Source organism: Mirounga leonina, unplaced genomic scaffold, assembly GCF_011800145.1.
Source record: "Mirounga leonina isolate KUSES-001 unplaced genomic scaffold, KU_Mleo_1.0 Mir_166, whole genome shotgun sequence".
NCBI lineage: Eukaryota > Metazoa > Chordata > Mammalia > Carnivora > Phocidae > Mirounga > Mirounga leonina.
Genome location: NW_023270418.1, coordinates 34,818,990 through 34,844,398, shown reverse-complemented (window position 1 = coordinate 34,844,398; position 25,409 = coordinate 34,818,990). Strand labels below are relative to the sequence as shown.

At 59.2% G+C, this 25,409-nt stretch overlaps 1 protein-coding gene across 1 annotated transcript in view; it reads right to left on the bottom strand.

The window, feature by feature from the left end:
- Positions 1–495: 495 nt before the first annotated feature.
- ANO1 (anoctamin 1) overlaps positions 496–25,409 on the bottom strand; it is a 77,384-nt gene continuing 52,470 nt past the window's right edge. Inside the window, exons 16-27 of the mRNA XM_035013761.1 lie at positions 23,637–23,714; positions 22,691–22,765; positions 20,550–20,751; positions 20,331–20,442; positions 19,469–19,526; positions 17,573–17,673; positions 16,793–16,938; positions 14,217–14,369; positions 9,625–9,677; positions 7,607–7,791; positions 4,026–4,131; positions 496–2,245 (exon numbers count right to left, since the gene is read on the bottom strand). Coding sequence (XP_034869652.1) covers positions 2,003–2,245; positions 4,026–4,131; positions 7,607–7,791; positions 9,625–9,677; positions 14,217–14,369; positions 16,793–16,938; positions 17,573–17,673; positions 19,469–19,526; positions 20,331–20,442; positions 20,550–20,751; positions 22,691–22,765; positions 23,637–23,714 — 1,512 coding nt within the window. The 3' untranslated portion in view covers positions 496–2,002. The remainder of the gene's footprint in view (positions 2,246–4,025; positions 4,132–7,606; positions 7,792–9,624; positions 9,678–14,216; positions 14,370–16,792; positions 16,939–17,572; positions 17,674–19,468; positions 19,527–20,330; positions 20,443–20,549; positions 20,752–22,690; positions 22,766–23,636; positions 23,715–25,409) is intronic.

Here is a 25,409-nt window from a genome sequence, read left to right as displayed (position 1 = left end):
CGCTTCTAAGGAATGTCCCCAGCTAGCGGGGCTGCGCAGCTTTGCTAGCTTTGGGTGTGAAAAATATCTTTCTTTCGTGAAATGGTGGTGATCGGAGGTGGTAGTTTGAAATAGTGTCCCCACTTGCCCAAACGAAAACACTGGCAACTCTAGGTGGGTCCCCAAGAGGGTTGGGGGCATCTTAGGTCCACGGAATCCTAAGTGCTACCGTGTTGGGTTGGCGGGACCAGGGGTGGGAATTTGAGGATCGTGGAAGAGGACGCTGGGAAGGTGTGAGCAGGACTCCCATAAACGCAGGTACGTGCACGCACACGCACGCACACGGAGAGATGATGAAGTCCCAGGAGCATCCAAAACCATTCATGTGTCTGGCACTGCAGGGGTGTGGACGCCTATGATCCCTCCCGAATCTGCAGCTCAGCCAGGGGGCTCTGGGGACAGCCTCTCGAGCTTCCTGCGGGGAAGGTCACATGGACAGCGTTCGAGTGAAGACAGTGGTTGTGTATCCAAATTTATTTAGCTGCATGAAGGTTCAGCCACAGTCCTCTGTGAATTTGTGTACATTCACTTAAAAAAAAAAAAATTGGTCTCCATAAAAGGATTTTTGGTCATCACCTAATTTTTAATACAATATTTATATACAAAAACCCCATTTCCAACTACTTACTGTACAAGAGAAACTAGAAGCGTCAGACCCCATGACTGCCGCAAATGCCTACAGACGGCGGTCAGGGTCAGGGCTGGCAGCTGAAGGGGATGACCTCACGCCGACCACATGTTCACGGCAAACCCATTTCTCTTCTCTGCCTTCGATGAAACATTTTTTAGGTTTCTCTTGGTGCTTGAGAAATTTCAGATAATTGGTTAGTATAATGGCTGCAAATTTAGATCACTCCTGCCACCCGTGAGACTCGTTTTTACAAGCTTTAAAATGGTAACTGTCCCACAGTCACATTCCTGTAAGTAAAAATATAGAGAAGTATTACCAAAATAGAAGGCTTTATTAATAAAAATCTTTGGTAGTAACAGTGTTTTAAATTCCTCGCGATGATATTTGGTTAACTAATAAAATAAACTCCTTCCACCTTGGAGTGACAGAGAAAAACCCTCAAATCCACCCTAGAATTGATTATTTTAAAAACCCAATAAATATTCTAAAGCTGTGAATGTTCTCCCAATGCCTTAAGATTTCATGGAACCTGAAGCCATCTTCAGAAATGCCTCTGGGGTCCTCTCTCTCTGCTCATTTTCTGTCCACTTGGTTTTCTTTCTTCTTCTACATCTTTTTTTTTTTTTCTGTTCCACTAAGAAGATGGACAGTTCTGAGGCCAGCTCATGGTGGAGGGGCAGGTGTGCAGCTGACGGTGGGGATCCCGACGGTGCAGGTCACCCGCTGTCCTGAGGGACACCTGCTGCCCCAAGATTCTCCAAGAGTAAATTCCAAGCTCACAGGCCGTCTGCATGGACAGGGCCAGGGCACCACTCCTTCTGGCCAGAATGTCTCTTGGTTTCTGAACAGAAAACAAAAGATGAAAAGCCGGCTGACTTTTCCGACCTGGTGGCAGGTGAGCCTTCTGGAACTGGTGTCAGCCTCGTTTTTCTGTTCTCCCTCTAAGACTGCACGATGTTTATCCAAGGCTTTGCAACACCATCTTGAATCTCTCTAAAGGCTATCAAGCGGATTTGAAAAGACGCTTTCTGGAGGCCTCTGTTCACCTTCCACTGCAAAGGAGACCCGCGGTTCCCAAGAATTGTTTCTGCAAAGCGCCCGCATTCGCGCGTGTTCTCACCCTATCCCCAGCGATCATTTTGATTAACCTTGAATACTAAAGATAAAAAAATTCCCTGCATATGGTTTTGTGCAAAGACAAGGAGAAAAAAACAGAAAAAAGACAGAAGAATGTTGTCCTATCAGAAGGTGGTCTTCCAGGTTTGCGACGAACACCAGAGCCACTGGGCCTGGCTGGGGGAGGGTGCCCGTCGGCCGGGAGGCCATGGGCAGCTACAGGGCGCCCCCGGGGTACTCGGGGCTGTCCAGGCAGGCTTTGGGGCCGTGGTTGTTGCATGGCTCGTCCTTCTTCCGGTCCTTCTCCATCCACGTGTCCAGCAGCTGCTGCTTGCCCTGCTCCTCCCTCATGAACAGCTCCACCATCAGCACCTTCTCCTTGTGCACCTGCTGGCTAATGTCCTTGGGGATGTCTGGGATGACCCAGTCCACAAAGTCGCTCATGAACATGACCAGGTTCTGGAAGGAGAGTCAGCGTGTGGGGGTGGGGAGGAGGATGGCAGGAGATGCTCCCCACCTCCCCTGCACCCTCCTCTGCCCCCACCTGCCTTCTACCCCCCCACCATCCCCCCCACCCTCCCCCACCCACCTCCACTGCACCCACCTCCTCTGCACTCATCCTGTCACTCCCAGCCTGTGACCTGAGACACATACTTTGGGCTCCCTTGGCCTCGGTTTCCCCCAAGGTATAAATGAGGCAGGAAACCAGCCAACAGGCCCTCCAGAAACGGCTGCTGACTTCTATAAAGAATCGGAGCTCAGTAAATAGCAAGTTTCTGAATAATTCTGACTCCTTGGTCTGGGAAGCTTAAGAGATGACTGGATGGGTCACGCATCACCAAATCTAACAGGTGTTGGGCTTTAAGGGGAATAGTTAGAATAGAAATAGCACGAAAGCCCGGTGGAATTTAGTCTCTGATGATGTCACAGGCCTTTCTCCAGTTTGCAAGGCCTCCCAGGGCCACCCTGAAAGTCTGCTCCCTCCCTGGAGAAATTTCTAGTGCACAGAGAGCAAATGATTGGCTTTTACAGAAGAACTGAAATCTGTTTTTAAAACTTCTGTCCAGTGATCCCTTGTTAGCACATCTGGCTGTTAGTCACCTGGTGGACAGAGCTGATACCTGCCCCCCCAGACCCCAGGTCGCCCTTCCTGGCTGGTGCTCCCAGACCCCAGCTGTGGCCAGTGCTGGCTGCTGATGCTCACAGCTGCCTCCTTTCCATGGAAATCCACCCCTCCCCCAACCCCTTCTCCTCTTCTTGGTCTGAACAGACTACAGCCAACGCCCAGCCGACATGGGCAGACCAAAGGCGCTCTCTTGCCTCAAGGTAGGCCCGTGTGTGTGCTGGGGTTCATGCTCTGGAGCTCCCTGCAGGATCAGGCAAGGCTGTCTCCAGCTGAGACTCCCTTTCTGCTGCTGCACTCCCTCCCCTCTCCTGGGGAGCTTCCTTTAATAACCCACTTGCACTGAATCCTTGTCTCAGGCTCTGCTTCTTGTAAACTCAGCCCCAAACACTTGTTCCCACTGCAGAGGGTGATGGAAAGCTAACAGGTGAGGCAGCAGGGCGTCGGGGGGGGGGGGTCAAAGTCCCACCTACAGCCACACTCTCTGTAAAGGGCAGAACTGGGGCTTAAACCCAGTCCCTGGGATTACAGATGTGAGGGGTGCATGACTGAACGGAACCTTGGCTGGGCCCACATGGCTGAGGATGCTCCCCCAGCTCTGGGGCTGTAGCTGCTGCAGGCAACCAGCCTGGTCCCCAGTCTCGGACCTGTCCACTGGGGATCACTTTGGCCTCAGGGTTATTAGGCCATCCCCTCCCCAGAGACCAGGTGAGGCTGGGTGCCCTGGCTCCTGGCTGGGGGCTGGAGTTGGCCAGGAACCCCTGCCCTCCTCCTGCCTGTACTGGTCCTGTCCTCCTTGGACGTCTCCTGCCACCCAGAGATGGCGAGAACTCGAGCTGGGTCTCCCTCTCTTCCCGTCTCCTTCAATAAAGACCACTCATATTGAACTAACCCTGCCTTCCCCAAAGAGGTCCACATCCCTCTGTCGGCGCTGGCCCATGCCCTCCCTCTGCCTTCCTGGGACCTGTCCCTGCACAGGACCCGGGGTCGCCAGGCCTCCAGGCCTCCCAAGGCCCCTGACGCGGGCCAGCTGCTGCCTTCTGACCCCGTTCTGGGCTCAGAGCGCTTCCTCAGCTCCCGCTTCTCAAACCTTCCGGAAACGAGGGTCTGTCACACCTGGAAGACAATGACGAAAGCCAGCCGGGCTGCCAGCACGGCCCAGAAGTCCTTGGAGATGTCGTACTTGTGCTCTGACCACGGGGGCTCCCGGTAGTCTTTGTACCTGCAGAGATGGACGGGAATCGATGGGGGGTCTTCAAGCAGAACTGGGGATGCTGGCCGGCGCCCTGCGGCCCTGAGCTGGCAGCAGGAAAACCGGCCTCCTTCCTCTCTTCTGGCAGCAGTTTCTCGGCTTTTCCCTCCTCATCCATACGCAACACCCGTCCGCCCCTTTCCCTGACGTATCAGCGTAGACGCTGCCCACTGACTTCCTCCCGGGGCAGACACCCTCCCCCCAGATCCCCCCTCACCGGCCCTCGTTCTACGGAAGGTGATCTTCCTTGCTTGCCTGTCCACTGCCCTGCCAGCAGGCAGTGTCCCCCCAGCCAGAGCACCCCATCCCCGTCCTCTCCTTCCCAGAGGTCCTGAGATGCCTAGTCTGTGGGAGTGGGGTGAGGATGATGACCTGGGGTCCTGTCTCTACCCAGGCCCTCTGACTCTGCCCCAAATTCCGGGGATGCTGTTGGCTTTAATGGGGCTGATCCTGTGCTACATGTGGGAAAAGCTTCCCCAAAGCTGTCAGAATAAGCTTGAAGTGGGGGCAGTTTCCAGGTTTGAGGTGGTAGGTGCAGCCCTGCTGGCTGCTGAGGTCTGGTGGAGTTGGGGACCAGAAGAGGAGGCACCTGGCTCTGGGCGCACAGCCCTGGCCTGACCCCAGAACCAGTGACCACCTTGCTGTGTGTTCTCGTGCAGTGGCTTGGCCTCTCTGGGCCTCGGTCAGGCATCCCCTCAGTCACATGAGAAGCATTATTGAGCAGCTACTACATTCCAGCTCCCATTTCAGGGGTGGACATTCAGGAACACGCAGCAGACAGGGCCCCTCGCCCACAGAGCTTTACTCCTGGAGGGAGCTGGATGGGAGCCTCCGAGGAGCCGCGGGGTGCTAAGCTGCCAGACCCAGACATAGGATCGGCCTCCCTGGGAACGATCCTATCTGGGCACCAGCTGTAGAGTGACACAGGACTTGTACAACCTGCTCTTTGATGGGAACACGCAGCCCTTGTTCTCCCAGCATCAGAGGCCACGCATGCTCGCTCCTCCCTTTCCTCTCTCTGCTCACGGCCAGCTGCACTGGGGGTTACCTGGCAAACTCCTAGGCATCCCTCAAAGCCCACTTAGACCTGTCCAGAGGCCAGCTCCCACCATCGGCACTGACTCGATCAGAGACGATCTTACGTTTTCCTTGCTTAGCTCTGGTACCCAGCCTGCCCGCGCCCCTGGGGAGGATGATAATGCCCCCTCTGGGGGTGGCTCTGGGGCTCAGATGAAAGAGCAGCTGCCTCAGTGCAGACATAAGTGGTGGCCGGCAGCGACCAAAGCTCTGAATGTGCTCTGCGTCTCCCCACACCCACCGCCCCAGGCTGGGCTGGGTGCTGTGCCTCCTGCCACAGATTCCTGCGAGAGGCAGCTTGCGTGGGCGCGGCTGCCGAGGGCCTGGAGCTCCCAGATCTGCGCTGCTGGATCTTGGCCAACGGACGGGGGAGGGCCTGGCTGGAGCCCGAATCCCAGGGAGCGCAGTGGTCGGATCCATGGTCTTCCAACTCCGTGGGGGTAAAAGCTACGAGACACTTATAAATGGGTCTCGGCTCTGTCAGCCTGGCCTCTCCCCCACGTGGCCAGAACCCTGGGCTGATGCATGGGACGGAGCTGCTTCCTTAGCCAATGTCTGGGACCCAGGGTCCGGTTCTTGGAAGCCGAGGCTAACCCTGTAAATACCAACGCAGAGGGAATTCCTAATAAGATGACCACACATCTCCTGCCTTCTTTGCTTGTAATTATTCTTCTTCCAAAAAGGACCTTTAGCAAAGTAGGTCAAGCTTGTGCACTTAGCATGGAGCGTCGAGATGATGCAGGGAAAGCGTTGGTGCTGCGGGAGGTGTGGGGGTCCCGGGCGGAAGCCCAGGGGGTGGGGGGCTGCCTGTCTGCACCAGCCTGGAGCGTGCGTCTGCTGAAGGATGGGGGTGGGTGTCTGGAGCCCCCTCCCCTGCACTTCCGGCTCCCCAGGCCGTCCCCTCTCCGAGGTGACCACGCTGAAGCTGGGAGCGGACCATTCCGGGCCTCCCCTGTGATTTTCGGGCCCATTACGTGCACGTGGGCGGGATTCGGAAAGCTGGACCCGGGCTGGGGTGCAGGCCTCGCGGTGTTAGCGCCCTGTCTAGCTGGCAGACGCGGTTCTAATCGTTCCTGGGCCCCGAGCAGGTGCTGTCCCTGCCCTGACGCGGGAGAACACCGTGTGCCTGCGCCGGAGTCGCTCAGGGCCAGTGGGGACGCCCGCTGTCTGCGCTGCGGTCAGGAGCCACCCGAGCCGGGGGCGCCTGCTTCCCTTTTCCAGCGGCTCTGTGGGGAGGGCGGAGCGTTTTCCCGTTTCTTGGGCCTGTCCTTTCGCTGCAAGCTACTTCTTGTCGGTCGGTACCATGGACCCTGGCAGGTGCCGCCACTCCCCTTTCCTCAGTCAAGGTGACAGACACATACCAGCCAGCCTCAAGGAACTATGTGTCAAGGAGGAGCCAGCAGGCCTCCCCGGGCAGGAGGGACCGAGCTTTACCGCACGTGCTCTGGGACGTGTATGTTGGCCCCTGCGCTCTTTTGTGCCCCGAGTCTCAGCTCGGTTGGAGTAGCTCACACTGATTCCCACCTCTGTGCTTCTGCCCACGTTGTCCTGCCCCCTGGAGTGACCCCACTGTGTCCACCCTTCACCCGGGCTTCCAACTACGATCCCTCCTTAACACCGATCTCCACCGAGGTCCCTGGATAGCAGGGACGATGCCATTCCCGGGTCCCCAGACCCTAACCCAGGCTGGCACATGTGGAAGGGGCCCAGGGAATGGCCAGGTCTCAGCTCTGCCTCCCACGCCCAGCCCCGCCTCCATCCTTCCTGGGGTGCTTCTTGCACACCCCAAGCGTCTGGCCAGCAGCTGGGGCCCCACAGGTCTGGCCATCTCAGCTGGCCTGCCCAGCATCCAGTAGCCCTTCCCCGAGTCAGAGCACCCCCACTTTCCTAAGGACCTCTTCATTCTCTGACCATGACCCCACATCCGGGCACACACCCCAGCTCTAGCCTCTACCTCCTGCCAACGGGGTTTCATTTAGGGATGGGCACATGGTCCACGACAGACCAGTAAGGTTAAACCCTGATTTTTGCTGACTATTGAGGAAGACATTCTGTCACTGGGATAGCTGAGCAGACAGGGTGTCTTCACTGCCCACCAGAACACAGTGCCACCATGGAGGAATGCAAAGCTGGGAGGCAGCGCCAGAGGGGGCCTGAGGGCAAACTGTAGCTCCTGGATCCAGCCATGCCTGAAGCTATCCTGGCCTTCTTAATGAAAGGAACTAGTAAGTCACTTCCTACTGTGACCCTGACTTTTTTTTTCCCTTGAAGCTCGAGCTATTCTGTGACTTGCCCCTGAAAGAATCCTTGCTTGAAGGGGGGGTTTCCCACCACATGTGTCTTCAGAAAGAGACGTCGAGAGCCATACCTGCAGATCTGCACCTCGTAGCCCAGGTCCAGGGGGTCGTTGGGGGCGGTGCCGTTCTGGAAGTCGCTGACGTTGAAGGAGGACAGGGTGTGGTTGACGAAGCCGTGCATGGTCCCACTCTCACTGTACATGTAGAGGTACACCAGGCGAGGGATGAAGTCGGATGTGAAGGAGATGACGAACGCCTGGGCCGGGGGACAGGGCGGTGAGTGCAGACTCCCAGGTAGGGGCGGGAGGGGGACACGCCCTAAGGGAGCCAGCGCAGCCCTGCCCTGGGGTCTGGTCATGAGACACTCTGCCCACGAGTCGGCAGGCGACCAGAATGTTGGGAGGGCCTGGGCGCAGGGAACAGGACACCCCTGAGCAGGAAGGCCTGGGGACAAATGCTGCCTCTCCCTGGCTGTGTGGCCTTGGGCAAGTCACCTAACCTCTCTGTGCTCTGCCTGCTTCACCTTCCTGGCGTACTTGAAAGGGAACGTGGGAGTGCAAAGATGATATTCTGACTCGGCTCATCCTGTTCCGGAGCCGTCTCTGGGGACAGCTGGTGTGGTGTTGGTGTGCAGCAGGGACCTGGAGCCTGGCAGCCTGGGGTAAGGTCCAGCCGGGCCGCTTTCTGGCTGTGTGGCGTTGGGTAAGTTGCCTGGCCTCTCTGTGCTTCACCTGTACGACGGGCAATGACAGTCCCTTCCCTGAAGGCTGTGTGTGCACGAGTGGGTGGATAAGCGTAGAAGGGCCTGGATTATTCTAGAGACTCGATAAATGCTAGCTGTTTTTGGTTGTTCCCATGAGAGGTCTAGCTGGTTTCCAGCTGCTGGCAGCACTCCTGTGCTCCAGACAGGTGCATCCCGTCCCCAGCACTGACCCCCAATCAAAACGTGCCCTCCCGTCTTGGACCCTGCGCCCTCCTGCCCAGGTCAGGATGAGGAGCTGTTGCTGCCCAGGATGCACGCTCTGCCCGCCGCGGCCCTTTAACAGGGGTTTCCGAGCCTGGACTGGGCAGGGAGGCTGCCCCCAGCAGGACAGGCAGTGTCCTAGGGCCCCGAGAGTCTCTTCTCTGGGGCTGAGCTTCACCTCCTGTGCTGTGGGGGCCCAGTCCCCAGACCCAGCATCGCGGGCATGCAGGCCCCAGGCTGTCTGCTGCTGGGATCAGCCGCCTGCGTGCAAGGGGTCAGCTTCTGGGGGCTCAGGCTCAGCCTGCAGGTGGAGGGCTGAGGGTCACAGGGTGGTGGCACTGCGGACCTCTGAGGCTGTCTGATGTTCCTTCGCATGGCTGGGGTTTAGCCTTGGCTTTGAAGCATGTGCTAGGGACCGCTAGACCGCTAAGCGCAGGGCGATCACGCGGACCTGGACAGGCGGCCGCGGGGAAGGCAGAGGGCTGGTTCTCATGACAGAGGGGCCACTGCCCTCCTAACCTGCAGGCCCAGGGGTAGGAGAGGCCAGGAGGATGGCACCAGGTGGCAGGAGGATGTGCACGAGGTGCCGGGGAGGAGGGCTGCCGGGCAGGAGGCTGGTAGGGGAGCAGAGTCCTCAGCAAGCTACGTGGGTGTAGGAGGGGGCTGGCAGGCTTCTCCCCCTTGTTTCCATGTTTCTGCATTTCCTGAACTTTTAAAGAATAGGCACATATTTCATATAAAGGGACAAGGCTAACTTTTAAAAAATAAGAGCAGACTGATGGCTAGGGAGGAATTTCTGTCTCTTTACCTGTCTTTGCCTCTCCCTCTGTATATTCTCAGGATTCTGGGGGAGGGAGTGGACTTAGGGGCCAGGGTGGGCGTGCTGGAGAATTTTGCTCAAGGTTATAGAAAAAGGTCGAGGACAATTTGTCCTTCCCACCCACAGCCCGTCCCAATGCCTCAGTATGACCAAGGGACATGTCTGAACAGGAGAGGCTTTCGCCAGCCTGGGGCAACACAGAAGCTGGAGACAGAGACTCCACCTGGCTTCCCTGGAAGGGGTGCCCAGCCCCGTGGCAACCCAACGGACACTTCTGTCCAGCAGAGGCCCCCGACGTCACTTACGTTGATGATGACGGCCAGCTTCCCGACGCCTCTGAGAATATTGTACCAGATTCCTGGGGGTGGGGGGGTGGGGGGAGAAGCACAGTTTCAGGACGGCTTGCACCGGGCTGTCAGGAACCCCAGCTAACAGGCGAGCAGGTCCCTTCCCTGGTGGTCGAATGTGTGGGAATAAGCAGAGGTTCTGGAGCTCAGGGGGGATCGCAGCTGATGAGAGCCTCGGCTGGTCCCGGCTCAGCAGCTGAATCTGGAGGCAAACTGTAGCTTCTAAAAGGGGTGCTTTAAATCAACTGCTCCCTGAGTAGTTCTGCACCCTCTCCTGTGAACCTGAAACCTTAGATGAAGCCTTTCCTTCCGGAGGGACAAACATTCAATTTGGACGCGGTTCCTGCCCAGAAGGGTCCACGTAAGAGTAAGTGGAAACCAAGCCCATGAGGTTTCCATGCCCTGGACCTGCCACGTCCCTCCGGTGCTAGAAGAATTTAGGGACAGGCCCCTAAACGTATGTCAGGGTCAAAGAGCAATGCCAGGGCCCCGGTGGGGGACGCTGGGGTCACGACTTGAGCATAACAACTTGACATCAATGAGGTGCAGAACACTTCCTGTCTGGATGTCCCCCAATTCTGCCACCCCGGGGTCCAGCACTGCACCCAATTACCGGTGAGCAGGGGTCTCACCACACAGCAGGAGACAAACTCACGGTCCTCCCCTGGCCTCCCCAGCAGAGTGAGGCCAGCAGGGCCTGGGGAGGGAGTGCCTTATCTGAGGGCCCAGAGCAGGCCGGGCGTGTTAGGGCCCCTGCCTGCCCTCCTCCTCTGGCCCAGCTGGGCCCTATCAGGCCAGGCACGTGTCACGGACATTGTTGGCCTCAGAGACCTGTCCCGGGTGGTCTCTCCCTGCCCCGGACCCAGCTGAGATGGGGATAACCAGCACTTCCCAGAAAGGGTGGGAGGGAATCTGTATTCGTCATTATGGAAAAGTGTGGCAGGGTGAGGTTCCTCTGTCCGGGGCGGAGACCGCCGCTCGCCACTCGGTGGGGGGAGCTACATGTGGGCATTTCTGCCCTAGCCGTGAGCACGGGGGGGCCACCTGGGCCCCCATCTGCAAAGAGCAAGACCAGAGGCCCACGAGGCCCGAGAGTGGAGGCCGCAGGCTCAGACGCTGACTGGTGTTTACAAATCAGGATGATGTGTTTTTAAGAATCTGGACTTGCCTTTTCTGAAAGAGCCTGGCTCCCAAACGGGGCTGGCCTGGCTCCATGGCTACGGTGGCGCCCCCTCCAGGCCGGACCATGCACTGTGGTTCTGTTCTCTGCGGGGCCCGCCTGGCCCTGCGGGGTCTGGGTTTGGGACCTCCAAGATAGGGCGCTGGGGCCTGGGTGAGCCCGGCGAAGGTGAAGTGTCCAGGCAGAGGGCTCCTGGAGGAGGCGGCGCCACCTGAGCGCAGCACGAGGGGAGGAAATGGGTCTTCGACCCCCTGCCCCGCTGACTGGCGATGGGTCGAGGGAGGGGAGCTTGGGAAGTGGGAGAGACCAGGCCAGGCTGTGGGGTGAGCTGGAGAGCTTCCCGGAACCCAGGACAGAGCATACTGCGCAGGCCCTGGGGCGTCTCTATGTCCAGCCCCAAGATCCCCCGTGGGACCCCACGCCAGAATCCTGGGGTCTTGTTCAAAAAATGCCAAACCAGGACGCCAGCCCCGGCCCTAGGGCTCAGCCTCCCTGGGAGTCTTGACCCCCCGTCTGCGCTATTGGGACGCACGCTGCAGAGCATACCATGCTCCGATGGTCTCCAGGCACAAGAGGAAACCCTTCAGGCTGCCTGTGTGACAATCCCCAAGGGGGGAGGGAGCTGTCTTCCTCTTCAAGGTGTCCCTGCTGTCCCCAGGGGACACCAGACCCCATTTCCAAGAACGAGACAGGGAGGCATTTCGTCTTGCCTGCCCATGTGCAGGAGCCAACGGCAGGCAGAGGCTGCTCACGCCGGGGGGAGGGAGGCTCAGGAGAAGTGTGAGCGCAGGAAGCTTGTGAATCAGCTGTCAAAGGTCAGGGCTGGGAAACTGGGGCCGGGCTCCCACTGGCAGGGAGCTGAGACTCGCCACGCCTCCCCTCCCAGCCAGAGCCTCCCCCAGCCACCCTTGGCGCCCTGGGTGCAGGCTGTGGGGGCCCCGGGGCCTGGCGTCCCCTCGGGCCCCACACGGATCACAGGAGGAATACAAAGGCCTGTTCAGGGAAAGGTTATAGTCAAAGAAGAGCAGATTATGCCTCCAACCAACCAGACAGGAACCAGGAAGTGAGCAGCCGACCCATAAGAACAGGGAAAGAAGGGGAGCCACGGGCGAAAGGCGGTGGTGGCAGGGACCACGCCTGCGACGGGCATGGAGGGCCGGGAGGTTTGCAGGTTTGAGGACAAGGCTGCAGGGGAAGCGGGCTCTGCTGAGCAAAGGATGCCAAAGCAAACAGACACCCACCGCAGACTCGCCTGGGGCCTCTGGGCGCCTGAGAATCAGACCTTTGTCAGGGCAAAGTGACGACCGGGAGGCCACACTCTCACCGGGCACAGGGCTCCAGAATCCCCAAAGGCTGTCCAGGCAGCGCCCTGTCCTTTCAGGCCTCGGGTGTGCAACTTAAGCTTCTCTGGGCAGACCCTCTGCTTGTGGAGGTGCTGCAGGAACGGGTGGCCCGGGGGCGGAGGGCTGGGGGCGTGGGGTCTCCGGTTCCAGCTCAGCGTTGGTAACCACCTGGCCTTGGTCTTCCCACCGGGAAAACGGGACCGAGGATTTGCCCAAACCTCCTCTAGAGGTTCCTTGGAGGACCCGATGCCGAAAGGCCCAGGAAGCGATCAAGGCCACACACAGCCCTCTGGGGTCCACTCTCAGAGCAGGGCATGACAAGCTCACGGGAACCCTAGGGGCAATGTCACCTTCATCTGGGGAGGGGGCTTGTGAATGCGGCCTGGGGCCCAAATTCAGCGCCCGTAGCCTTGGGTGAGAAGGATGCCCTTGCGGCCCACAGAGACCAGGGAATCCCCAAGCTGAGCTCGGACCCACAGCAGCAGCAAACCCAAGGGGCTTGCCCCACAGCCAGGGCGGAGGCAGAGTCAGGCGCCTGGGAGCCAGAAGGGACTTCAGAGGGCCAGTTAGGTCAGGGGTTTTTAAAACCTCTTAAAATCACAAGCAAAATCTTCCAGGGAAGTCCAGCCGGGAGGGCGTCTGTTTGCAGAGTCTCTGCCGATCGTCTGGGTCATCCAGTCCAGATGGGTGATAGACGGATGGTGACAGACACACCTCTATATTTGAGCCCCGGCTCTGGCTGGCGCCCCTCCCTACAGAGCGCCAAGGTTCCCCGGCCCGTCCCAAAGCCGGGCCCTGGAGTCTCCACGGATGCCACGGTGCAAACGTGGGCCGCGGTAAACCGGGCAGAATCACCGACACGTGTGACACGTGGCCACGCGTGAGGGTGCGAATGGCACTTCTGGACGGTTCGACCTGGAAGAGTGCGCGTCTAGGAGGAGCCGGAGCCCACGCTGTCCCAGGGGGTGGCGCTGGAGAGCGGCGGGCACGGCCACGCCACCCGCGCCACCAGGGGCCAGGGCGGGCATGGACCGGGGAGCCCCACGAACACAGGCGGGATGGGACGGCCGAGGGGCGTTTCTGACGAGAGCGAGCCAGTGCAAAGGGCTGGAGAAGCCGCCACCTTTCAGCAAGATGACGTCTGCCCTGCTGATGTCCTATCACCCTGGCATCCTCATCTCGGGGAAAATGACCACACGCCTAACACGTCCATCTTTGTGTCTTCCACTGACCAGCGCAGATGTGCCATTCCAGGGAAAACTGTGTCAAACAGGACTTCAAATCAATGTATTTTTGCATTTTCCATCTCATTTCAAGATTAAATATAAACTTTTTTGCGTTCACCTTGAAAACTGGGTCCTGGCTGAATGAAGTTGACTCGCTTTGAGATGATCTTCCTCGTTGGGGACACCTCTACCAGAGGGTTAGGTGTCGCACTCCCAGGAAGTGCACCATCCCTCCACCCCGCCTCCCCTGCAGGGCGATGAGGAAGCCCTCGCTGGCAGGGGGTTAGAACCCTCTCAGCCCTGACCCTCCGGGCAAGCCACACAGAGCTCTTCCTGAGCCGCTGAAAGGGCTCCTTCCTCCCCACTTTCCTGTCCGTGGACGTCGAATGACTACATGATACACTGCGTGGAAAGGCACCCACTCAGCCCCTAACGCGAGCTTCCCACCTGTCAGCTCTGTCTGTGTTCTGGGGCCACACGGACAGGAGGGCAGGGGTGCTGAGGACCTCAGCGCACGCCCCTCGGGGACCTCCTAGTGCGGCTGGTTGCCGAGATATTCAGACACCCAAGGCACTGACACCTTCTGGAATGTTCTCTCAGGAGTGGAGAGTTTGGGGTCAGGGTGCAAAGGAGCCTCTAGGTCTCCTACCCCCACGCCGAGCCCCCGAGTCTCTACCCAGGAGCTCGTGGGGACCCCGTGCCTGACCCCAGTCTGCCGGCTCTGGATCGAGCTTCTGGGGAGCGGGACCACCTCCCCCAAACCCAGCGCGTGCCCAGAACCAGCTCCCCAGAGTCACTCACCGATGTCTTTGGCTCTGACAGCCACCGGCCTTCGGAGCTCGGTGACAAACTTTTTGGCATCCAGGCGGATCTCGATGATGTTATTCAGCAGAGCGAACAGCGGGGCCAGGGGGAAGGACGCGACGAACAAGGTGACAAAACCAAACTGGATGACTGCAAGGAGAGTAGGGTGGTCAGCATGCTACTGCGTGCCACGGCGGGTCCCCACATGCCACAAGCTGAACACATGGGTGGGCGGGGTCTGGCTGGCTCCCTGCCTCTGATGCACCCCTGTACCCGCATAAAAGGGACCCTGGGGATGCACCCACCATGACCCCAGGTGACCCTGGGCCAGGAGGGGGCTGTGGGGAACGTTCCAAATTTTGCTCTGGACCCCACTGTTGACTCCTGAATAACGAGCATGCAGTCACTTATCATACATCTAATCTTAGATAATCATCAGTGAGGGGGAAAAGGCCCCCATGAGCATGAAGGCCCAGCCTCGGTCACCCCATGCGGGGCTGGCAAGGATCTCAAGCAGCTGGGGGGCTCCTGGGGGGTTCCTGGGACCTGGGGGGCCTGCCAATATTGCTGCGTGTCCGTCGGGCCTCAGGGACGGAGCTGGGCGGGGCCCACTGTCCAGTGTCCCCTCTCGGACCACCCTCATCGTCACCAGGCCGGCCCTGGGGCTTGGACCTTGGATGCTGTGGCCGGCACAGAGCCGGGCTCCCGGGAGAGGTCAGGTAAAGGTTGCTGAACAGCATGGGGGAGGCGGGTTCAGGAACCGTACAGTCTGTCCCAGGGCTCTCGCTGCCTGCCAGGTGGTAAACAAGGAAGCCGGCAGAATGTCACCGTGTGCCTGGCGGGCTGAGTGTGGCCATTGTTAGAGCTGCCAGTGGGGGGCTCCGTGGGAGCCTCCATCTGGGAGCCGGGCCACTGGTTTCTCGCTCGCCCCGTCGGCCTCCGTGGGATGCTTCTGTGGACACGGTCGTGTCTGCAGACGGCTCTGGCGGGGATAGAGGCTTCGGATAAGCTTGGCTGTGGGCTCCACGTGGGCTCCTGAGGCCGTGGGGTCCCCACTCCCGAGTGGTGTGTGGACAGGCCGAGAAGCAGGGAGGGGAGCTGGAGATGGCCCGGGCCCGGGGCCCTCCCTGCTGCGCTTCTCTTCAGTCCCGGGCACTGTGCACTCCAGGCGCCCGGCAGAGTCGGTCCTCGAGGAGAGTGTCCTGAGCGGCGGGGTATGGCTGGGTCACGGGGTGGGCTGCTCCCTGGGTGGGCAGGGGCCTGTCCCAGGAGTCTCACCGCGCCCAACAGGAAAGCGGGATGTGACCTCCAGCCACTGTAGAAATTAAAATCGGGGGGGGGGGGCCTCTGTCTGCCAGCCAATCCCAGGCTGCTCTTCTGTGTCTGCCCTCCAACTGGCCTCAGGCAGGCAGGGGTGGCCTTCCTCCTGGACCCCAGGGCTGAGACCAGACAGCCAGGGAGGCAGCAGGCCCACGGGGCTCCATGGGGGTCCACGGGGGTGAGGGAGCTGCCTGTCCACCGCTGGTTCACCTTGGATTTCGTTCCAGGAGAAAACAATGTCATCTGAACACGATGCTATTTCCATTTTTCAAAGTCTTAAGATTCTTTTCCTTCTGAGTCAACGGCAAGGTGCTTCTTGAACAATCATCTGGGATGCTGGGTGTGACTTCTATGGACCCACTGGGCCAGCAGGAGGGAAGTGCTCATGGTGCCACCCTGCCCCTTGACACTCAGAGGAGGCCTTGGGTTTGCTCAAGTATTTGTTAAAAGTGCAAGGTCCCAGGTCCCACCCTGCATAGATCAGGCGTGGGCCCCAGAGCCAGCATTTAAAATGTGCTGTCCATGGTGGCCGGGGGCCCTACACTTTGGGACCCCTCTGCGGGGGTCTTCTTGGCTTCCTTTGCTCATCTGTTCACTCAGCAAACATGTACTGAGCACCAACGATATACCTAGATCTGTTCTAGGTGTAGGGGGTATGACAGTGAAGGGAAAAAAAGGTCCTGTTTTCACAGAACTTCCATTCTGCTGGGAGGTAGAGGTAAAGGTATATTGCAGGCTGGTGACGAGAATCGGAGCAGGGGGAGAGGCAGAGGGTCAGAGTGGTGCAGGGGAGGGGCTGCCCCTTTTAAACACTGTGGTCAGGAAGACCCCTCTGGAGGAGGACATCCTGAGCACAGCCCTGGAGAAAGGGAGAGAGTGAGTCATGCAGGTATTAGGGGGAGAGGATTCCAGGCAGGGCATAGCTAGTGCAAAGGCCCTGTGGCAGGCACGAGTTCTGGGAGTTTGGGTAACAGCAAGGAGGCCAGTGTGGCTGGAATGGTGGGAGGAGGTGAGGAGAGGGAGGAGGTGGGGTTGGGGGGTTCCAGGTGGCCATGCGAGCTGCACCTGCCCTATCTCCCTCCTCTCTGGTGTACCCCACTGAGAGTGGTGGGCCAGCTCTGGGCATCCTCCTGTCCAGCGACATAGTTGCTGGTGCCAAGGCTCAATCCCTGGGTATCTCCTGAGCACCTGCCTGTGCAAGGGGCTGCAGCCAGCCCCAGCCCGAAGATGGGACCCCTCCGGCCACCACTCACTCATCTCCATGTACTCTGGGGTGAGGCCCGCGAAGGGCTCCAGCGTGTAGTCCACCTCATAGCGCTGCTTTCTCTTCACGAACTCATCGTGGTCAGAGGGACTCTGGCGCCTCAGCCTCAGATAGCGGATGAACTTCTTCATTTTCCTGCGGGAAACACAGTGTCACTTCAGTTGGGGGTCTGGGAAGATGGGCGCTAGGGCCCCTCACCTCCAAGTTGTGTTTCTAATTCTCTGAGCCGGACTTCTCTGGCGCTGATCTCCTGTGCTCTCCCCCCAGAGGCAGGGGTCAAGTGTCATCATTTGGTTTTTGACATAAGGAAACAGGTACAGGGAGAGCCAACAGGGTCAGGGGTCAGGTAGGCCCAAGCAGACGCAGTGGTTTGGGGCGGGGTGGGGATCATTCCAGCGGGCTGGCTGCCTTGGAGGGGGGTCAGGACACGATTCTCAAAGGGCACAAGGTCAGGAAGCAGAGCCTCTAGGTGCTCCATCTGCCAACCCAGGGGGCCGGCATGCGTGTCTCAGGGTGCCTGTCAGGACCCCGCATCCTCAGCCTGCTGCAGAGCAGGGGGTCATCTGGGCCCCCATCAGCTCCTTGTGCACCATGGGGTGGCCATACCCTGCCTTCCCCTCGTGTTCCCACCCCCTCCCCGCTGCTGGTGCCCCATCCTGGCCCAGGTCCCACCTCACCTGTCCCCCAGACCACCACAAGAGCCCTCTGGGCACCCCAGGGCCCCATCTCCCCCTTGCTCCACTGGAACCCGAGGCCAGACGTTACTCACGGGATGCCGATCTCAAACAGGTTGTTCTGGATGAGCTGCTTGCCCAGCATGATGATGCTGAGCTGGATACAGAGCTCCATCAGGCAGCCCCCCGGGGCACACTGGGGGACAGAGAGCAGGTGCATCAGACCCTGGCCCTGGCCCATGGTGGACACCTGAAGAGATGACCGCAGCTCCCAGCGAGGGGAGGTCAGCCCTGGTGCTGCAGGTTGAATGTGGCCTCTACAAAGACATGTCTCCATCCTAACCCCCAGAACCACAGAATATGGCCTTAGTTGTAAAAAGGTCTTTGCAGATGTGACCGAGTTAAGACGAGGTCATACTGGAGCAGGGTGGACCCTGAAGCAGTGACTGGGGTCCTTATAAGGAGAGGAAACACACAGACACAGAGAAGAGAAGGTTGTGCAAAGACAGAGGCAGAGATTGGGGGGCCCCGGCCAGAAGCAAGGCCCGCCAAGGATGCCGGCAGCCCTCAGAAGCCAGGAGCGAGGCCCGAGGAACCTCCCCTGAGCCTTCGAAGGGAGTGCAGCCCTGCTGGCTCCTTGATTTTGGACTTTCGGCCCCCAGAACAGTAAGAGAATATGTTTCTGTTGCTCTAGGCCGCCTGCTCTGGGGTGTTTTGTTACAGCGTTCCCAGGAAGCTACTGCACCTTGCCTGCAGGCTGTCAGGGCTGGAAGGAGGCTCAGAGAGAGGGCGCTTTGCCAGGGAGTGAGCAGGGGTGGGGCTGGATCTAGGGGCTCCTCCTTCTCCCCCAGGGCCGCTGCCCAGTCCCGCGCACTGCTGCCTATCCACGGGCCTGTGCGGTTGGGAAGCCACATGGTGAGGTGGCTAGCCACCCCTCTGAGGCTTAACGTCCCTGTCCTTGGAGGGCTTGCACCCCCTGCCTGAGGCTGGGTGTGGGCAGGCACGGGACGGGCCAGAGGCTTAACTTGCCCGAGTGACTGGAGATCAAGGGACATTGGGTGTCCCTCTGGGGACAGCTGACCCCTCTACGGGACAGAACAAAACTTTTTATACTGTTAGCACAAATTTCATGTTGGAAAGCCGCCATTTCATTAAAAAAAATGATGTCCTCTGCTTTATTCTATTTTACAAAGGCATTTCCCCATTGTCTCTAATCATTAAAGAATCTGACATAATATTGTTTACAGAAAGGCCAAGATAACATAACGGGAGAGCACTTCATGGCTTCTTGCAAACATCTGTTCCTGTGGGTGAGGCTCATGTCTTGGGATGTTCAGGGGCTGTCACCCAGGGGCTTGAACCTCTTGGCTGTGCCTTGGGCAGCCAGATCACCCTATACCTGAAGCCCACCCCAATCCTCTCTACCCCATTTCACAGGGTCTTTATCAGAAGACCTGCCCCTTGTTTTCCAGTAAGCTGAATTACTCCGGGTGTTGGCAATGCTGACTGGTTCCCCTGAGACCTGACGCCCTGGCAGCCCCGAAGCCCTGGCTTGGTCTGGCAGGGCCGTTGGAGCAAGTCCAGTGGCTGGTGCACTAACCAGACCCACAGTGGCTGCAGAGGCTGAGCAGAAGCCAAAGGTCACCAGTACTGATTTAGGGGGAGACAGGCAGGCTTTTCCCTGTTACAGTAAAAGAATGAAGCTGAGTTCTGTCTTGTCCTCATTAATCCATCTTAACGAAAAAGAAAAAAACCACTTAAGATCTTATAGAAAATGAAAAAAATCAAACGGGTCAGTCTACAGTTTCGGTGAGTCTGGAGAGACTTTCTCCTTTCAGGGTAACGCTATATGGACGCGCCAAATAAGATCAGAGCCCCGCCCCAGCAGCAGGTCAGCAGCCGAGGAGGGAGACGCTAGTCCGTGACGTCTGCTTCTCCCAAGTCTGCTGTGTGGACGGACCTGGGAAAGCGGGACGGGAGCACATGCTCACCTCTTCCATCCGGAAAGAACGGAAAATGTACACGTAGTCGCCCGGGCGTCCGACGAACCTGCAACGAGCGGGGGCAGTGGGAGGGGAGGGGCAGCGCAGGGAGACCCCGAGGTGGGGGCTGCAGTCAGCTCAGCGCGCCCCCAGGCTTCCAGCGCCTGAGACACGACCACTGTGGGTGCTGTCGGCGTGTGTTCTGGGGGCTTGTCCCCAGACAAGACAGGACCTCAGCAGGAAGCCAAGAGAGAAGGGGGCCGGGGTGGCGGCGGCGGGCGTGGGGACCGAGGCAAAGCTGCCCAGTACAGACCGCGCCACCTGCCACGGCCTCGTCAGGCTGGGGAGGGGTAGAGACCTCTGAGGGCCTGCTCCGTGGTTATGGATGATCTCGGGGGGCTCTGGGGCCCTGGTGTGGGAGGATGGCCACTAAATCACATGATGCTGAGGAAGAAGCCTTCAGAGGGGTTCTGGGATCAGACCTGCTAGCCCCAGGCAGGAACGGTGATGAGGAGTCTTGGTGGGTGGGCCACAAGCCCCTCCAAGCCCAGGGCGGCTCAGAGGGTCCGGGCATGGAGTTTACCCCACCACTAGCCTGGAACACCAAGCTGGCCATGGCTGCGCCGTTTTACCTACTCCTGGGCCCTAATCCCCTTCATCCATCCCACCCTACTGACGGGGTCCCCGTTGCTCTGGCCCCCCTGTAGAAGCCAGGCCCCTCCACGAGCTCAGTGTTAGTGGGAGCCACTCTGAAAGCTCTGCCCTGTGCCCAGGGCCTCCCAGCTGCTGGGAGATGGGGAGGAGAGCCTTCTACTGCCCCGGGAGGAACAAGGTGGGAAACACAGTGAGTTTCAGTAACCGCGGTCCCTACCTGCCTTTGAAGAAAGCCACGTAAAAGATGGGGGTGTAGGAATTCACAAACTTCAGCAGGAAAGCCTTGAAGATCAGCCTCTCCTCGAAGCTCTTCTCCGTCTTTGGAACCTCTAGAAGGAGTGAGATGCACGTGACCATGTACTCAGCTCTCGCGGGAAGGAAGCTCAGAGAAGGTAAGTGAGCAGCCCAAGGCCCCACACTAGGGAGGCGCACTCACCAATCTTGGTGAGCCAGCGGGCTATGCAGCCGTAGACCTCGTCCAGCAGGATGATGACCACCAGGTTGATGATGACTGCGGTGGCTGTGACCGTGACCCGGATGTTGGACCGCACGGATGGGGAGGAGTTCATGGCCAAGGCAGCGGCTGTGGAGATCCTATAGATGATGACTCCCAGGACGATGGCGAAGGTCACTGCAATCTGCAGAGGGAGAAGGGCCGGTCAGGTCCGATCAGAAGCCCCTGAGCCCAGTGAGCCCAGCTCCCCCCGACCCTGAGCAATTTGGCTCCAACACGGACGGGGCTCTGGGATTGACCAGGTGAGTACACCGATTCTGACATGCCCAGGATCTCTGCTGTCCCCTGCTGCAGGGCACCACGCCTTCTCTCCTGCCCCCTGACTCCAACAGGGCACCGAGTGGCCGAAACCCAAGGGACTGGCCTGGCTTGTGTGAATTAGGCTGACTCTGGCGGGGAGGGGTTCTCCCCAAAACATGGGTGGCCCTGAGCGGGAGGAGTGCTGTTCTGGAGGCGGGTGGGCGTGGGCAGGGCTGCAGGCCTGGCTGGGACAGACAGCTGGAGCCCCTTCTCCCAATTTCTTCACGAACCACCCACACACCTGGCTCATCGTTCATCTGGCCAAACCCACCGGTGGACCAGAACATTCCATAAAGCTCAGGCTGGTGGCTACCTGGGAGACTGGGGTGGGCTCTGGCTCGGCTGGAGAGTTGATTCTGTGCAGAGCGATCTGTCTGCCTGGGTTTCTTCTCCTTTTCCTCAAAGGCCCTAACTCACGGAGACGACCTCGTCCTCACACGGTCCCGCACTGGGGTGTGGACGCGGGCAGATCCCAACCCCAGGACGCACTGAGGACGGAGGCTGGCTGTGCCCGGCTGTCACTCACGCCCGACTCCAGCACAGGCCAGGCTCCGTGCTCCTTCCAGTCCTGTGTGACCTGTGTCACTTCCTCCCATTTGGGGTGCGGAGAGCAGGCCCTGCCCTGCTAGGATGTTCCCTCACGGCTCCCGGGACGCTCCTGCTGCAGCGTGGGCCTGTGCTGCATCTCAGGTCACGGCTTGGAAAGGCCGTGGCTGCCTCAGCCCCGGGGGAGACTGCAGCCATCAGAAGTCTAGGAAGGCTCCTGTTTTAGACTTGGGGCCGGTCCCTCCGCTTCTGCCCACATCTGTGGGTGCCTGACGGGGGCCACACCCCATTCAGGAAGCTCGGCCAGCCCAGCCATACCCTGACCACACTCCCTGGCCAGCTCCGGGAATGAGGGCTTTCCTTGGAAACTCCCTCGCTCCTGCCAAGGGGCCCCTCCCAGGGGACGGCACCACCCCGGCCTCAGAGCCGGCCTCGCGCCAGCACGCGGACGTACAGACGGGAGGCCGGCCCGCGAGGTGACTCAGTAAGGAGGGTGTCCCCTGCTTCCTGCCAGAGGGCGGGTGCGCCCCCACGACAGGCGAGACCTCCAGTGGGCAATGCCCCCTCTGGATTAAAAGGGCCTCAGGGGTCTGGCTGGTGGGTTCACCCTGGTGTTCCCAGGACAAGGAACACGGCGGGGGGAGCATTGTAGGTGCTCAACCAGTATTTGCTCAGCGAATGAAGCTCCTGGCAGGGGGCAGTGAGGGGGGCAGAGCTGTGACTGATTCATCCGTGAGGGAAAACCAAGACAAGCCCCCGCCTCCGGTGGAGTTCGCACAGAGCAGTGCGGCCCTCGGGGCAGAGGCCTGACTGGCGCCTGGCCCCACCACCTCCAACCTGGTGGCCCGGGGAGAGGGGCCAGACCTGCGCCTGTCTCCTCATCAGCAGGAGGGGGTGGGATCGGGATTGTGAGGGCTCAGGCCCTGGTTCACGGCGGCCAACCTCAGGCCCTGGGTACCAGGCCACAGGACTGGGGGGCCATGCGGGACTCTAACTTAAAGCTCCCAGGCTGGACAAGGGGCCGGTCATTTTTACAGACACCCTGGAGTCCCTACAGACGCCTTGGCCCCTTCCCATTTTAGTGGAACCTCCCCCTACCCCACAGCCTAGGATGAGAGCCAGTGTCACGATGACATCCGACTCTGGTCTAGGTGAGCTGTACACCGTCTCCCCGTGGGCTGCCCTGATCTCTCCCACCTCAGCCTTCCGGAACTTACCATGAAGACAATGGAGACCAAGTTGGTGAAGTAGGCTGGGAACCGGTCTCTCCAGGTCAGCTTCACCTTGTCTGTCTGCAACACGAAACGACGTCGGGTCACCTGGCGGGACCCGTCACGGTGGAGAGAAGTCTGTGTGCGCGTGGGAGGGTGTGCGGGTGCACGACTCGGACAACAGAAACACTCAGAAACACCTTTACGCAAACACGCCCGCAGGTGACGAGTGAAAGCACACATCTAGCATCCAGGGAAGGGTCTGGGGTCTCATCACCCATCACATGACGCCAGGGAACAGTAGCAATACGCGTTTGCAAACGTGACTCCTCTGTGTCCCTGGCATCACAGTGCCAAACGCTTTCCTAAATCCGACCGTTAGCCCCGCGCCTGGGGGACGCCTGCGTCCGGCCCGAGCCTCGCCTGAAGGCTGGAAGATCCGAGATCTTTTTGCCCTCTGCCACCCAGACCGTAATAGTTATTTTTCCTGCGCGGGGCAAGCTGAAACAAGCAACTAGCGTTACAAGTTAAAACGCCGATTGCTGCGTAGCAATGATCTTTCCAGAATGAATGGGGGTGGATGTTTAAACGGGGAGATGCACGCGTTAGGACAGAGAACGCGGACGAGGGCGGCACCCCGGAGGCCACTCATTCCAGGGGCCGGTGGCATGCGTGTCAGCGGGAAGCCCGAGAAGCACGCGCAGGCAGGCGCGACAAGCACGTCTCACGAGCTCCCCTCCCCCCGCCCCTGCCCCCACGGGCCCACAGAAGCCATGCAGTGACATCTCGGCACACGTCGCGGCTCCACGGGTGTCGCGGGAAGGCAAAGAAGCGTGGACGTGGATGTTAAAAAAATAATACGACACTCAGAGTTTGTTGAGGAAAAAACACAAGGGACTTTGATCGTCTGCAAACAGGCAAGACTCGCGTTGCCCCCGAAAGAGAAAAGTACCAATTTCACCCCCGCCATGGCGGTCTTAACCCTCTGCCTCCATTTGTTTGTTGACTCCTCTGGAATATGCCGGCGCTTCTGAGGGCGGGTGGAGGGAACAAGAGAGCACCGTGGGGTGACGCGTGCCGAGGCTCGGGAGCCGCGGGGCCCGGGCGTGTCCCCGTGGCCGCGGGCCCGCCCTCGCTGCGCTGGCCGCCAAGGCCAACACGGGTTGCGGGTGTTTGAAACCCATGGGAGATGGCAGACGCCCACGTTCTAAAGGAAGGGGGACGCAAAGGTCTGGGAGCGGGAGACAGGGCTTTTGAGGCCGACTCCCCCCGGGGAAAGGCTTGGCGGGGCTCTGAACCGCCCCCCTGTGAGGTGGCCATGGCCACTGTGATCGCGAGGGTGCGTATCACACCGACACGGAGGACGCCACGCCCAGAAGTGCAGGTTCATGTGCCAGTTAAGGCGGGGGTCTCCTCTTTTGCAATTGAATTGGGTGCCATTGCCAGGGGAAAAAGTAAAGCCAAAAACTAAAGCTGGGAGCCAAGTGACACAGAGGAGGAGATGAGGGGTACGGCCCGCCAGACGCCCCCATAGGACGGCACAAAGGAACCTCGTACCCTTGTTGCTCTGGTAATCACAGCCGAGAGGTGGGGTGGCAGAGCCTGGGGGGTGCGCCTGGCACGGCTGGCCAGATGCGCTATTTGGGCTTGGTCTGGACTTAAATGGACCGACATGTGTCACAAAGCCTTCTTCTCCTCAGGGAATAATGAAATACTCATCCGTGCTCACGCAAAGGGGAGCCCACAAAGGCACAGGGTGGACTGTCTTAGGGGCCGTATATCCTGACACAGGCTGGGGGCAGAGGATGCCGCATTGGACACAGGTCTTAGTGGCCCACAGGGGAGGCCTGCAGGACTTCTAGGAGGTGCTGTCCACGCCTTTCCCTTTGGGAGGACGAATAAGGTCCAGAGGGTCTAACAGGGTGGTCCAAGGCCGCTGGGTGCCTGCTCAGGAGGCAGCGTGCACGGGGATGGGCGGCTGTTCATGCTTTGTTGTTGTTTGCAGCCTTGAGTCCCACTCAGACTCTTAAGATGCTGTTTAGGGAGGTGTACCCCCTTCCTGGCTGCAGCAGGACGAAGCTGGATTTTTGCCATGTCCCAGGAGCTGGGGCCGGAGAGGGAGTTTGCAGTTTACCTACTTTATCCCTCAGATGGGATTTTGGCAATTGCAATCCTTGCCCACTTGGAACTAGCAAACCCTGCCCGTGTGCCACAGTAATAAGAAAGATAAACCCAGGGGTTTGCCTGGTCAGCCCCAGAGGCTGAGGTGTGAATGTGAACATGGGTGGGGAGGCTGCTCAGGGAGCGTGTTTCCCACCCTTCAAGGACTGACACAAACCTCCCCAGCCTTCGGTAGAGGCTGCCGGAGGCCAGGGCGCTCCATGCTTGTCCCAGGGCATATAAAACACCTCCATTAAAAACATCTAGAGGTTTGCCAGAATTTAGGCCGTGAACATAAGACAGCCAATTTGAATGAGAGGTTTGGGGAGAAAGAAAATCACTTATAAAAAGATGGTGATCTTCAGAACATCACAAAACATTTCCCTCTCATTCCCACATCCCTGAGGGAAACAAGGAGTTGGCCATTTGCTCAGGGACCTGGTGGGGCAGACCAGGTTGGCAAACAATTCAACATCAAACACAAGGGGTGGACATAATAAAATGTCAAGTGTCCTGTGAAAAAACTGCAAAGCTACCTGGTTCTTGATGGTGAAATGTTGGCTGA